The sequence below is a fragment of the Rutilus rutilus genome (assembly GCF_951802725.1).
Source record: "Rutilus rutilus genome assembly, chromosome: 20".
In the NCBI taxonomy this organism is placed as follows: Eukaryota; Metazoa; Chordata; class Actinopteri; order Cypriniformes; family Leuciscidae; genus Rutilus; species Rutilus rutilus.
Genome location: NC_140225.1, coordinates 3,945,946 through 3,961,913, shown reverse-complemented (window position 1 = coordinate 3,961,913; position 15,968 = coordinate 3,945,946). Strand labels below are relative to the sequence as shown.

General features: G+C 37.5%; 1 protein-coding gene across 3 annotated transcripts in view; it reads right to left on the bottom strand.

The window, feature by feature from the left end:
- ate1 (arginyltransferase 1) overlaps window positions 1-15,968 on the bottom strand; it is an 82,039-nt gene that overhangs the window by 12,382 nt on the left and 53,689 nt on the right. For all 3 annotated transcript variants that reach the window (XM_084391178.1, XM_084391176.1, XM_084391177.1), the window contains exon 11: window positions 1,643-1,763. In XM_084391178.1, coding sequence (XP_084247304.1) covers window positions 1,643-1,763 — 121 coding nt within the window. The remainder of the gene's footprint in view (window positions 1-1,642; window positions 1,764-15,968) is intronic.

The window sequence follows — 15,968 nt, the reverse complement described above, 5'->3', positions numbered from 1 at the left end:
CAATCCTGTTATTTCAACACACAAAACGCAGGACCAATGCACTCCTCCTTTAGTTCACAGAACTGAAATCTATAAACACACTTGACGGTTTACAAATTGAGCTCCAAAGCGATGGCATCCAAGGAGCGAATGGCTACCGTAATTAAGCTGACACAAATGACGTTTATTGTGCAATTACAGACATGGGAACTGCTGTTACATATTGATTTTACAGTTGGCCCCTACAGACTCCACCGATCTGTCAAACTGATTAGCAAGTCTGATAGTAAAGTGTCATGACGTGGTCAAATGGACTGGTTCCCGAACCCACTTGTGGTGATGGATCTCCATCAGAGCTCGCTCGATCTGACCCAGAGTCCAATAACCTGATGCAATTTTGACACTAAACAGACAGCATTTGATAAGCGCAGTCAGCTGTGTTAGGGAAAGGTTGGCTGGACCTAAAACTTTGTCAGGTCTTGTCAGATTGGCTCTGGAAAAGGGAAGAACTGCCAATGTGTTTTGAGAGTTTAGAGGTTCAACTACAGGATCTTTTTGAACTTGTGCAACAGAACAGGTGATAGTGGGGGAACCTCACAATATGCCAAAAACCTGACAGGGTGAAAATAATAGGAATTGTATTTTGCTTACAGAAATAAAGCCTATTTTAGACTTAAAATAGGATATAAATATCATTAAAATTATATATAAATTAATGATATATTACTAAAAATAGGATATAAATGTCATTAATATTATATATAAATTAATGATATATTACTATAAATGTTATATATATGTATATTATATATATATATATAAATGTTATATATAAAAAATGTATTATATATATATATATATATATATATATATATATATATATATATATATATATATATATATATATATATATATATATATATATATATACACATAAAAAAAATTATATATAGCCTATAGCCTTTTAAAAACTAATTTTAAAAAATTAAGGACAGTTCTTATTATTGTAATTAAAACATAAAAAAAAAAAAATATATATATATATATATATATATATATATATATATATATATACACACATACACATTTATATTAAAATTACATAGCAAAAACATAATAAAAAATTATATATAATATATTAAATTAACATTTTACTATATTATAATATAATTTTTTTTTACTATATACATTTTTTACTATATATGATTTTAATGTATTGTTATTTATATATAAAATGTAAAACTTAGGGTGAAATTTCATTCCAAAATCAAAAGAAAATATGAAATTATATTTAGCTTATTTTAGTCTTAAAACAGGGCATAATAATAATAATTTTTGTTAAACTAATTAAAAAAAAATTAAGGACAGTTCTTATTATTGTAAATTAAAACATAAATATATAAACATATGTAAATAAATATAAATAAACCATATATTTTGGTATTTGTTGAATTTCCTGTATGCTGTATTTAATAAAAAATAATATAATTCAATGATGTTAAAACAAATGAGTTAAAGTCAAAAGTAAAGCGTCCAGATGCAGTAATGACAATTAAGTGAGAAAACATGCCATTAAAACACCAAAACTTTAAAAACAACCTGACATTTTCTTGTGAGATGGATTTGATGTGTAAAGTGTTTTATAATCACACAGAAGGCTAACCTGCTTGAGCGTTCTCGTTGAGACGAGAGTAGGCGGAGATCTCGAGGCGGGAAATGCATCTCTCAATGGACACCCAAGCGTACGTTTCAGGGCACAGGAGGTCTGAAGGCCGGTACTGACCCTATGAATGCAAAAACAAGAAGAAGAAGAGTTCGGTCAGTGCATCGGTATGTCGAATGCTGTCGATTAGAGGGAAATCAGGAGAAAAAGAGGGGGAAAGCAGATGGCCTTCTCAGGCCTTGAGTTGCGTGTCTTTTAGGGGACTACGCATAGTCACACAGAGCCAAACAAATATACACACACCATTGTGACCGCAGTGTAAACAAGCAAACGCCTCAGTGCAGATCTCTGCATTTCTTCAAACACAATTAAGCTATTTCTGGCGAAGGCAAAAGTGCACTGACACGAACTTACGGACACGCACTCACACACTAAAGCCCGCGCAGATTATGTGGGTTTAGTTCAGTATTTGGTCAAACTAGAAGCAGCCTTGTGAAAGTCCCACCATTACCGACAGGATTCGTCTTTCATTAACCCGCGGTGGAAACTATGTGTCCTGTTTTCACAAGACGGACAGCATGGGAACGAGGGACCCTGTGGAACATGAAAATAAAAGGCATTTTGTTGGGCAAGGCAAGGAGGGGTGGCGATATGCTCGATGGGTAGTGAGGGAAAGGTTTTCACACTCGTGTTCATCACTCTGTCATCAGCAGACTGTACGGAGAGCCCTAAAGAGTGAGATGACTTATTCAGAGCAGTCCGATGACAAGCAAGCAAGGGTCACTGAGCAATGAAAGAGTATTTGTTTGCTTTCGGGCCTGCAGACAGACGTGTGCACGTGTACAATACTGCATTATAGGAACATAATATGTAAAACACCACGTAATTGTAAAAAATAGTAATTATAGATGGATACATAATGAAAAACAGGATTTTTTGTTCCCTTTTGAAATGAATGGAAAGCCGAAAGGGCTGTGCAAGGTATGCAGGGGTTAGTCAATCGCAAAGGTCTTATGCATAGAAAAATCTTAAAGGTACAGTAGCAAAAAGGGTCAGGTGGATAATGGTCATGCAAAGCTAAATCACAACTGTTCTGGTGCAAGAAACCTTGAATAACATTACAATAGACTTCAGGGGGAAAGGTATAAAATGCAACAAAAGCGTAGAATATGATGACCCCTTTAACGTGAAAGATGTGCTACAGATCTTTGGATGAGTGAAATCCACACAGCCATTAAATGTGCAGCTTGCGATCGTGCTCTTAAAGGGCATCTCGGCTGCTGGTACATGCAAGAGCCTGTAAAGAGATTTTGCAAAGATGCAACGTCCATTTTTAGGGGAAACCAGAACAAACAGATGATAAATTTAACAAGTCAAGCTAAAAATCAAGAAAAACAGTCCAAAAAGTGTCTTTTTTATTACACAAGTTTGTGGAATACTTGATTCTGATTGGTCAATCTCGTTATCCAGTGGTGTGTTATTCCAGTTTATTCTGCATTAACAACCAGCTGGATGTACATTATTCCTTACATGATCTTAAGCCAGTTAAAGAAAACATTTTTAATAATTTAATTAATTAATTGCAAGAGACACTGATCACACACCAGAAACTCATCTGTGCAGCAGACTTAATTGCAGATATCATTACTGATAAAATAAGTAAATATTAAAATTGTAAGCAAATTTGGTCTAATGTGGTTGATTTCTCCACTGTATGGTGCACTCTATGTCAGAGTATATTTAAAGCTAATTAGTCTTCCCTGGTGAATTGTTCTAAGATCTAAAATATAATGAATTCAGATCAAGGAATTATTAATGTATTTTACCTGTAATAAATTCTGCAAAATGGAAACTGTATATGGACTACGAATACAACCATGTCCAACTGCATGTAAACAGAGAGATGCATGGGGTGGGATGAAGAAGTGTGCAATAAGGGGCTGATGTCAGTAACTGCCCTCTGGACATGCTTTCTGCCATCAATGAGGGACTTTCTGCCTGTTCCAACAGGTCTGGAGCCATTGAGAAACAAACCTTTTCTCGGAATACGATGGGGGAAATGATTCTCAGACACTTTTGACGACCCTAGAAACAGAATAGTAGGAGCAAGTTCACAGTAGCAGTTCAGGAAAAATGGCACGGCATGCTTATTTTCTGCTAGATGGCTAAAGCTGATGTGTGTTTTTAATGCATCTTGTATACATTTACAGTACATTTGACAAATTCATTAAACGAATCATGTTTGAGTGCAGCCAGTGAAGACAATGGAGATACGTAACGATACATGTGATACCTCATCATAATTCAGACTGCAAGCTTACATCTCTGGAAAAATGTTTATTTTACCATGGCGCTGTAGAAACGCGGTACGGAAACACTGTAGTTAGCACATACTTACAGAAGCCTGTGATCTCGGGGGAGTCAGAACGGTTCATGCAGAAGACACTTGGATAAAGGTTGTCATAGAGTTAAGACGAGACCGTTAAGAGACTGAGAGATGGAGTCTGGCTGGTCATTATCTCGGGAGTCTGTTCCACTTCCCTGACGGCTCTGTTGGCCACGAGTCTCGAGGCTGAGCTCACCGCCGCACCAAAGGCCTTCTCTCCTCGTAGCCCGTCCCCAAATCACTCTCAAAGATTCAGTGTTCGCACGCGAGTGCTTGCTCCAAAGATGGCCAGTTTAAAAGACACACCAAAATGTAACCATCACTTTGCTTTTCAAATCAAGGAAGGGATATTTCAAACATTAAATGATTACATGTCCGAAGTTCCAGTTCCTTAACAAGTAATTTTGAGGAAGAATAAATGGACAATGTTTGTAAAATTCTTTATGCACTGCAAGTTTGCATGTAATGTATCTAGTTTGATACATCTCTTAAACTTAAAGGAATAGTTCATAAAGGCAAGCAATTTAGTCACGAGATTCTGTCACTCTTTTCCATGCAATTACAATGAATGAGAAACTTCAAAAAGGACATAAAAGAAGTAATGCACAAATAGTTCAAATGACTCACAGAGAACTAGGGCGGATGTAGTCATACGGACTACTTTTATGATGTTTTTGCATTCTGTTTGAGGCTTGTAAACTACAGTCCCCATTAATTCTACAGAATATAATCTACTGTTCAAAAGTTTGGGGTTGGTCTCTTTTTTTAGTCTCTAATGCTCACCAAGATTGCATTTATTGGAGCAAAAATAAAGCAAAATTGAGAAATATTATTATTCAAAATAACCTTCTTATTTTTATATATTTATGTAAAAAGTTATGTAAAAGTGCATTTACTGTACACGGCTGACAGAAAATAAATCTGCTTTAATTGCATTTATTTATCTTTATTATTAAGATATTCTGTCCACATCTGCAGAACAATGCAGATGTTCCATAAACCACTAAAAGAACTGAACTGGTTTTGGTTTCCAAATCTATTGTAAATCAATTCTTGTTATCTCCTGGTAAACTGATCTAGCTGACGCCTGTATCTAAAATGATAGCAGAGGGTATCATGGGATGCTGAAGACTAAAAAACAACTAAAAAAGCCAAATGAGCAAAAAATAACCACGTGGAACATATTTTTTTACCTTTGCATCCATAAATCTGTCAGTTCCGCTAGCTCAGCAAAGTGCTATCAGAGGAGGATGTGATAGCACAGGCTGAAGGCCAGGTAAGAAAAAAAAAATGGCAAGAAACGACATGCTCTCTGTCCCACTCTTTCCAGCTGATCCAAAGCCACTTTTGTCTTCTGCTGAGACAGGATGTGGTTAAGAGTCTGAGGGTACGAGCTCTGATCCAACATCAGTTCATAAGCACAGTGAAGTGAACTGTGACTGCTAAAAGGACAAATTGAAACCAATTTAATCCGTGTGTTTCTGTCTGCATTTCTCACTCCGGTGTTTGTTTAAAAGAATGGCACGATGAACACAGCGCCATCCGTCTTCAATTCCTCCTGCCAACCTGCTTTCACACGACAATGAAGGTAATGTTGACAGACGGCCCACACTCGCTAAGGCTCATTGACATCACCATAGTGAGGAATACAGAGGATAAAGAAAAGAAAACAAGAACTGTGTTTGAGAAGCACCTTTCGTCATGTTGCATGAATAGCCGTTTAAAACAAATACACAATAATAAATCAGAGATGAAATCAGAAAGTTCCAAAAACATGTGGCAATGACAGATGCGACGTCATGGAGGACTGGATTAGAACAAAACCATCCAAGATGGAGAACAAACATGGACATGCAGGTATGTTTTGCTTTAATTTAAGGATGCACAATGTATATTTGTGACTGGGGCTTGTGTTTTCCCACAACAAACATCGTAAATTATAATGTTTTGATCATGATTGTATAATGTTTCTCTAATCGATCATATATAATTATCACTGTATTGCATTTTACTGTGAAGTTCTAGTTACTCAAGAGATACTACTTATAAATTCAAATTTAATTCCTGAACTGAATATGAATTGAGAAAGCAAACCGGATGCAGAATTGCATTAAGTAGAATTAAAATAACATGAAATTAATTGAATTATACTGCAATAAAGTGTTTAACTGGTAAAGGAACATCTGTCAAGGCACATTTTGAATGCTGGCTTGATAAAGCATAGTTTTAAAGTATTGAAAACGGGGGGAAAAAACCCTCAAACGAACCCAAAAGTAAAAAGTATGGATTTAAAATATGGCCACCAATAGTTAATCGACTACTGGTGGAGTCCATATTTTTTATATCTGTGCATTCTGAGGTTAATCTACAATAAAAGGATGAATGCTCAAAATATATTATATAAAATGAAAACATAGTTTTGCGTCTTCTATGAGAGGGTCTCGAGGGGAAAAAAACGAATTTCCACTTACTCTAAAAAACTCCACCCCACCGGCTGGGGCGCGCCGCAGGGTCCATACCTGAGATTTATTAGAAAAGCAATTAATCAGGGGCATAAATCCTCAACTTCACTGCTGGCTAGGAATCTTTGTGAAAGACAACACCTCAACTCTCGCTGTGGGGAGTGAAGACATCTACACAAGCTGATCTGGGGAGAGCACTCTTTGCCTTAAAGTCAGCCATGACCTACAGAAAACAAACAGCACTTTTTTCTTTTTTTTTACAGATCTTAAAAGTCATTACAAATACTTTAATGTAATCCACTTTTACTGCTTTTTTTTATTTTTTTATCAATCTAGATTCTAAGAACTTCTTGTACCAAGATTAATGTTATGCTCTCACAGTTTAAATTGAAGAACAGACAAAGCAGCCCTGCCAAGTAGCCGTTCGTTTGTACAGTACCGCTCAAAAGTTTGGAATGTTTTCCTTGCGCTCACTAAGGCTGTGTTCACTTTATAAAAACTACAGGTGAAACAGTAATATATTTTAAAATCGAATTTATTCCTGTGAATTTTCAGCATCATTACTCCAGTCTTCGGTGTCACATGATCCTTCTGAAATCTGTTGCTGCTGTTCTTTATATAAATTGGGCTTTGCTATCACAGGAATAAATTGCATTTTAAAATGTATTCAAAAAAAGACTTAATTATCTCAAACTTTTGTCCAGTAATGTAAATCTGTCACAAGACGTAGTTAAACCCACAAGTCAAATCCAGATCGAACCACAAACTGGGTCCTAAAGGCCATTGTGGGCCACGGAGGGAACCAAACCCTCCCACTGCGAACCGAGGGGGTCTAAATAGAGGCGGGATGTCGGCTTTTCGCCATTCACTAGGATTTCATGCACATCTGGGGTCTATTTCCTCTGTAGAGGTCCATTTCAGTTTTTTTTTTAGAAGTATTCATAGGCACCTACAGGCTGAAAAGACACAATGAGAGAAACTAGATACAGTATTTTTCTGAAGAAAATCTGAGTGGCGTTAGACCATGCAAAAGACACAGACACAATGTTAGGGTGTCTGAACAAACCCCTAACCCAGAGAATGAGCAATAGTAACAGTAGTACACACACAGTAAAATAAAAAAATAAAAAAGAATAAGTGTGTTCACTGCAGTCATGAATTCCAACTGCAACCTGTCTAAACATTTACCATGCTGTTCACAGTCCCTCCTGCTCTATAGTCCCGAACAATGCCTGGCCTATCCCTTCTTACATAATGGCAAACACACACAGGAACAAGGACAGGTCTGTGCATTGACAGACACAAGTGCACACTTGCTTTCACCCACTGGTGTCTTATCTTGGCTTTTTAGATACACACAAAGAGCATACACAGTTGCCATGTTGTGCCTATTGTTTAAATTGCAGGTTACACACAGTTGATGAGTACATCTGAAATAGAGTCAGAAAGTGCAAAGGAGGCGGAATTGAAATCAGGTGTCAAACCCTACGAGAAAGCAAGCTTGTTGTTTTGCATTACTGCCAAAGGGGTCGATAGAGCACCTTTCAAATGACTGCATATAACCCATATCTTACTATTCAGGCAGCTTCCATAAACATGTCATAAGTTTGCGCTAATGCCCATTACACTGCCTCGTGCAGTAACATTTAAAAAGCAATGCACACTTGCATGTTTCAGACATTTTGGAACTGCATGCATGAAATTTAGCTAGCTAGAAGTGTTTGCGTAGGGAATAGACCTTGGTCAGGCTAGCGCCATATTAAATTTTTTAGCAGGAATGAAAACGAGGCTGTGCGTTCAGTGGATTGTTTAGCAACATACAGATTGTTCAGCTGACGAAACATCTTTCCCAAAAAAACTTTCAGTGGACAAAAATTCCATTAAACAGATTTAAAAGTTCACCTCCAGGGAACACATTTAAGCTTAAAAATTGATAAAAGTTTTTCATTCGAAAAAATAAATAAATAATCAATTATTTTTTTTTAGAAATCATAAAATTTTTTAGGTCACATCTTATTTTCCGCAATAATTTAACAGCAAGTGGAAAAACCTATTGTTTGTTTTTTTTGTCGAGGGAACCAGGGTGATGCTACGGTAACTTCTGGGTTGGCCTACAAAAATAAGTCATCAATGCAAAACGTTTTTTAAAATCTAGCTAGCACTAAAAAAGGGGCTGTCCTGGATAGGGATAGGTATCGACTGGTTTAAAATCTCTTTTTTGTGAGCGCACTTTGGGTGTGTGTGCAGTCGTCTCGTGCTTGAATGGATCCGTGCAGCTCTTAAAGTGACAGCAGCCTAATATTCCTGCTGTCGTCTCTATAATAACACTAATCAAACAACAAAAGACAAAGAGAAAATGCACTCGTTCTTGACGGAATAACTTTTGTAACTATATTTGTAATGTAAATTTTATTTATAAAGGCCTATTGAATTTTGTTCATGATATTCAGCTACAATTAAATGTTTTGCAATAAGACTTAAAATAAATGTGAATTATATCTAATTTATTTATTTTTTTACCTTAATATTGGAATCAAAATCACTAACAATCGGAATCGATAAGCAGAATCGGAACCGGTAAAATGCAAACGATACTTACCACTATTTTTTTATTAGTTGTTTAATCATTTTAACGGAACCGTAATCAGAACAGGAAAATTTCTTATGATTCCCAACCCTAGTCCTGGACCAAGATGAAGGTCAGTTAGTCAACTAGTGCATTTACTATATATATATATATATATATATAGAAAGAAAACCCTGTTATTTTCCTCAAACTGACCCTCTATTAACTCTCTATTAATCTCTGCCTCATCTCAACTTTCTCTGGCATTCACTAACGCTGCACAGATGGCAAGACCGCCCTGTAAGAGCTGACATCAGGGCAGACGCCGCTGAATGACACGTGTAAACATGCACTCACACAAACAGCGGTCGACAAGGCTTTTGTAAATGGGCAGAGGAGAGGTGCTCTCTGACAGACGTGTGTAAATAAAGAATCCCTCCTCTCTTTGCATACTAAACTATGGCATGCATACATAGTACCATACACACAGGCCGACAGTCCTCAGGAGAGCATCGGACCACATTCAAAATTCAGATATTTACACAAACCTGCAGTTTAAACACACAAAGTTGGGCGAGTCGTTTCGCCTCACTCGACACATTACCAAGGGACAGAATTCAAATAAATACATCGTCCCGACTGCTAACTAATGCCTCCACAGACACACACACACACACACACACACACACAAATACACGCTCACTCGTAGTGCCTGGCCAAGCTGTGTATCAGGGGTTCGTGGATGACAGCTTAATGATGGGAAAATATTTTTACAGGATCACGTTTCGGAGGGCAGCGTTTTACAGGCACAGCCTCCCGGGCCTCATTTTATCTCTCTATCTCTCCTGGCGTTTATTGGCGGGGTTGGCTTAAGCGCTGCGGTCTTACAGCCTTAACACTCACCTTCCTTAAGTGCTTTTCACTCCAGACATCTTTGATCCGGCTTACTAGACGCACGCCCAAATATAAAGCTGGTATGGAAATTAGCCCTACATTTGAGCCACGTTTTTTCCTACAACAACAACAACTGCAATACAGTTTACGATCTGACAGGAATTTGATAGTAAAAACATAGCAAATGTTGCAATGTTTAAACAAGCTATTATAATACAAAAATTCTCCAACAGAATAAATAACAGATTTTTACATTTTCTGAAGAAAATGTTGTGTTTGTGCAAAACTAGAAAGGATTTTTGAAATAAGTTTCGGTAACACTTTAGTTTATGGTCGAAATCTCACTATTAACTAGTTGCTTATTAGCATGATAATATTGGCTGTTTATTAGTACATATTAATGCCTTATTCTGCATGGACATATTCTACATCTCTTAATCCTACCCAATACCTAAATTTAACAAATACATTACTATGCAGTAATTATGGGTTTATTGAGGCAAAAGAAAGGCTACTTTTATTTGATCAAAAATAAGTTAAGAGTTATAAGTTACACTACAGTCTTCATTGTCACTATTGTAACACTTCATTGTAATATGCTAAAAAAAAAAACATTTCTTATACCAATGTTGAATTATTTTTTTTCCAGGATTCTTTGATGAGTAGAAAGTTCAAAAGCAAAGCATTTATTTGAAATACAAATATTTTGCAATGTCTTTACTGTCACTTTCGGTCAATTTAATGCATCCTTGCTGAATAAAAGTAGTAATTCCTAAAAACCTTACTGAAACCAAACTTTTGAATGGCAATGTAGACCAAAGAACACATTTAGAAGGTGATGATAACAGTAATATGATTTATAAAAATGTCACATGTCATGTGCAGAACACAAGAATCCCATGTTTCATTTCAAAACTCGTACAGGAAAAAACAGCCCATTCGTTTTGTTTGCTCTTTGTTCCACGCTCTATATATCAAAGTGTGCTATATGTTATAAGGACTAGAGGCCCTGTCACCTCAGACAAAGTGGCTGAATCCAAGGCTCTGAAAATAAACCAAGGGCGAGTTAATGGCAAGGCAAACACAGTGCGCTGGCAGCTGGGCCACTCTGGCTATTTTCACCCTGACATCAGATCTAAACTCTCATTTTCCAGCCCTGTGACCTTCACACCTCCCTCCTCACCGAACTCCCTTCCCCCGCCATCTATCGTTTCTCTCTTTCACTGCCGAGACTAAATCGTCTGACCCGACCTCTCAACTCTGACCCCGGAGGTCTGTCGTCATGTCAACGCTCCTGATGGGGGGGAGCAGGGGTAAGTGCGCTGAATCAGGGCCTCAATGTAAACACATAAAACACGTCGCCTCTATTACCACGCTGTGTCAACGCGCTAAACGAATGGACATCATGAATGTGGGTTATTTATTATTTAGGGATGCACAATATGCATGCGATTAAGCTTGTCGCAGATATCTGAGAAAACACAATCATTGTGCACTTTAAATTTCATATTGCCATTCAAATAAGTTCATTTAAGCAAATGCAATGTGCTTTTTAATGCGTTTCCGGCGCAGAAGTGCATTATGTGAACTCTCATGTGTCTCATCGACCCACATCACAGACCCACAAACCACACAAAGAGCAGCTACTGCTGAATGTATGCCACACTCCAGCCAAAAGCATAAACACGGCTTATTGTGCGCTAAAAAAGCAAAGCGCCCTTGTTTTATATTATTATAAAATAATATTCAGGTTGCCTGGGGTCTTTAAAAAAACAGTCAAAGAGGACTAAGGCCAAAAAGAGGAATATATTAAGCACTTGTAAATATTTTAGTAACTAAAATAACATTAATCATGTCATTCTACCCTTGTGCAATATTTGTTTACAAAACCTTAAGGGAAAATCAAACATCCATTTGATATGAACTTCTTAAGAGTTATTAAGGTCTTTTTACACTGTAATGGACATGAACAAAAAAAATTAACTCATTCAATCACAAGTTATTGTATGGCAATGAATAGTCAAAACTTTTACAAGCACTTTCAAGACTAGTTGATCAAAAATACAGTAAAAACTATAATATTGCGAAATATTATTAAAATTTTAAATAACTTTTTTTCTATTTTAACATTTTAAAACGTAATTTATTCCTGTGATCAAAGCTGCATTTTCAGCATCATCACTCCAGTCTTCAGTGTCACATGATCCTTCAGAAATCATTCTAATATGATGATTTGCTGCTCAAGAAACATTTCTGATCATTATCAATGTTGAAAACAGTTGTGTTTCTTCATATTTTTGTGGAAACCGTGATATATATATTTTTTTATTTGATGAATAGAAAGTTCAAAAGAACAGCATTTATAGCGAATACAGTAGTGCACGCCACAAAGACCAACACAGACAGAAAGAGTTTGCTAGATGAGTGAGAATTTTTGTACTAATTGGAACAAGACCCTCGTGCTGGCTTCAACTGATGTCAAAACTTACACCGTACAGAAGGGAGAGAGAAAAGAGAAGAAACAAACCCCAATTCAAACAAACTTTTCCCCTCATACGCCTCACTGTTGGTGGTCTCAGTTGAACCAAATCAAAAAGCAACTTCTGTCAGGTTGGCAGCCAACAGTGGACTTGGAGAAGGCTGAAAACCAGGCGAAGAGGGAGGGCGCTGGACTCATAAGCATTACTGAAGAAGTGAGAGGTAAAAAAAAAGGCACTTGAGGTGGTTTAGTGCTTCAGGGGTGCACGACTTGGCCTTTTAAACGGTAATAGAGTGAATAGAGTTCATGAACAGCCATTTTAAATTGCCAAATTAGTGCAGTATCACCCAAAAATGAAAAATTTGTTTGTTTTTTTGGATCTGTTTAATAATCTCCATGGGTTTTGGGGTGAACTGTCCAAGCTAAATGTACACAAAAGATCATGTATTTTGACATTTCAGCCCTATGCTAACAAGATCACACTTGCAGAAGCCTAAAGAAATGATTAGGGGCGGGCAGTGAGACCCTGACGCTGGAATCTTTGTGTCTTTTCCCTGTCCTGACATGCACCACAATCACAAATCCAATCTCAACAGCACGTAACGAAAGTGCGGACCACATTTAAACGGCTAACTGACAGTTCCACAGCGCCGTGGCTTATTAATGAAAGAAAAACAAGTGAAAGAGATTACGCTGCAGAGCAGAGCGCGCTTCAAAGGCGCTTTGAAGAGGAGAAAAAAGGAGAAAGGACAGAACATGCCAAACTAAATGTGTGGTAATTGTTTATTTTTCTCTCAGACCACTTTCTTTCATTTCAAGCCCTCATTTCCTATCGTTTCATTTAGCGCTTCATGATGGCGTGATGGTGTGGTTTATGGGACGGGCACAGAGACGGTAAAGAAAGGAGTTTGGAGAGAGTTTACATGCATGATGAAAGCTGAAATGGGTTGGGTTCTGCAAGCATACAGAAAAAAGGCTTCAGCTGAAGATAAAGTGGATCATACTAGGACTGTCTCTCGAAACCTAGGCCGTGTTTTTCCTAGAGCATTCAAGCAAAAAAATGCAGTAAGCAGCTCGCCAAGTGTACGTTTTTTGTTTCTTTTGAGATATCCCTGTCAACATGAACTGAACTGTAGTTTGGTTTTGAGTTTATTTAATTTAATGGCTTGACAAAAATACACACAAACATGCGTGACCATGTGTGTACAAGCAAAGCAAACACGTACAACTCCACTAGAGGTGACGAGAGCGAGAGAGCAAGAAACGGAGCACTTGTTCCCACTTGCCTCGACATTCCTGAGGATTTATACAAGAGCAGAGAGAGCGAGACACAGAAACACGTACAGCAAACAGGATGAGGACTCTAAATTAGAGATGTAGTGATTAGATGAGAAGGGTCTTTTGTGCTGCGATGCAACGACTCAAACACCACGTGCACAATCTCCTGGGTTCCCACTCCTTTCGATCACTCAATTTCCATGACTTCTAGATAGATTAAAATAAAGATGAACAGAACAATGGTTGTATTCACTAGACCGTTCTAGCCAATTGAATACTTTAGCGCTGAGAATAGCTAGTAAATCTGTGCCAAAATAACTTCAGATTATAATTTTCAAGAATTTTCAAGACCTGGAGATCCCAACTTTTTCATGACGGTGGGAACCCTGATTCTCAAAAGTAATGCTTCTCTTTTCAATGGAAAAGAGTTGTAAAAGTCTGTCATGTGGTTCAGCACGCTGAAAACACTAGACTTTACATAAGGAGGTACAAAACTGTTCCCAAGACCTGACACCACTACAACTGCACTATCCTCTATAACTCTACAATATCCTAAGAATTCTCTTATGCTCACCTGCTGTATTTATTGGATCAAAATGACAGGAAAAACAGTAATATTGTGAAATAACTAATTTCTATTTGAATATATCTTAAATATCTGATCAAAGTTTTCAGCATCATTAGTCGTCTTCATAATTTGCTTATTTGATGCTTAAGAAACATTTCTGATTATTATCAATATCTGTGTTGCATAATATTTTTGCGTAAACCGTGATACACTGACCATGACCGTGATTTCCAGAATCCATTAATAAATAGACTCAAAACCATTTTCATTGTCTCTGGTCCAAAACATCAATGCCTCTTTTCAGCTCTAAGACTCTGTCCTGTACCAGTTCTGCTTATTTAATGGAAACTAAATTACTAAACTTTATTTTAGGTAAAGGAATTAACCTTAAAATAAACAATAACCACACAGTTAACTTTAAATTACATAGCTTTACCATCATTCTATAGATAACACACATCTTTAATGCCACTAAAACTCACTTCAACTCAAAAAACTAGAACAGACAATTGGGAACATTCTTGGTCCTAAAATACAAAGAAAACAACATTAAATAAAATGTTGTGCAACATCACAAACATCACCCCACGCAGGGGAACGGGGAAAAGGGAGGCACCGACTAAAGTCAATCAATTTAAAAAACAAAATGTTTCTACGAATCAAAGCTAAATATAACACTGGAAAACATGAACAGATGTTGTCTTTTCTGGTTTAGCATGCTGCAAATAATGCTCTGTAGCTGTATTTGTAGCATGCTAAACCAGAAAATACAACATCTGTTCATGTTTTCCAGTGTTATATTTAGCTTTGATTCTTAGAAACATTTTGTTTTTTTTAATTGATTGACTTTTGTAATAAACTTTTGTTGACTTTATAATGCATTCATCAGGCTAATGCATGATAATTAACTCATTAAATGTCGTCAGCTCTTGGCCCAGTCATTTATCCCAGATGAAAGGTTACAGTCAACCAAAGAAGTGTAGGAGAGCATAAACGCAATCCCTCTTGACTACACTAGAGGGACTTTTACTGAAGTCCATACATGGCTGTAAGAAACATACCTGCCAAACATGGGTTCTTTCATAGGGTCTGGGGTCTTCCAATCATGCAAAATCTAATTAAATGAAACGTTTATATTTTAAGTCACATTAAAATCACTGTATATATCAGAAATCCGTATGCATGCTTAATGGTGCCGCATTTGCTTCAAGGTTGGCCTGAGCACAGTGCAGGCATTATCCATTTCACCCACTGAAAAATCCTCAGGTTTCCTACATTGACTTTGTGGCAAGCGGCTCTCAAGACGAATGAAAAGCCTCTCCAGATGACCGGCAGCCCGCACACAAACATACAAAGACGACCCCAATACGGAGTTCTCAGACGCTTGTTTCCTTTGGCCTGGATGTGGAATTCACAGGAAGCTTTGAGAAACACCTGGTGGATGGAGAGGGAGGCAGGTGAAGGGAGGGTGGAGAGGGGAAGCTTCTCTCGCCAGAACCCCACAGACCTGCTCATTCCACCCCATTAGACACATTCAGAAGCCTGAAAGCTCGGGCACAGTCGAGGGCCAAACAGCCATCAGAGGATCAGGCGCAGAATGGACCCGGCAGGGCCAGGAAGTCACGTCTCGAACTGGACGGCGGTCTGGCTTGACTGCAGAAGAGAAATGGAGCTGGCACTGGGTACCGCCTCC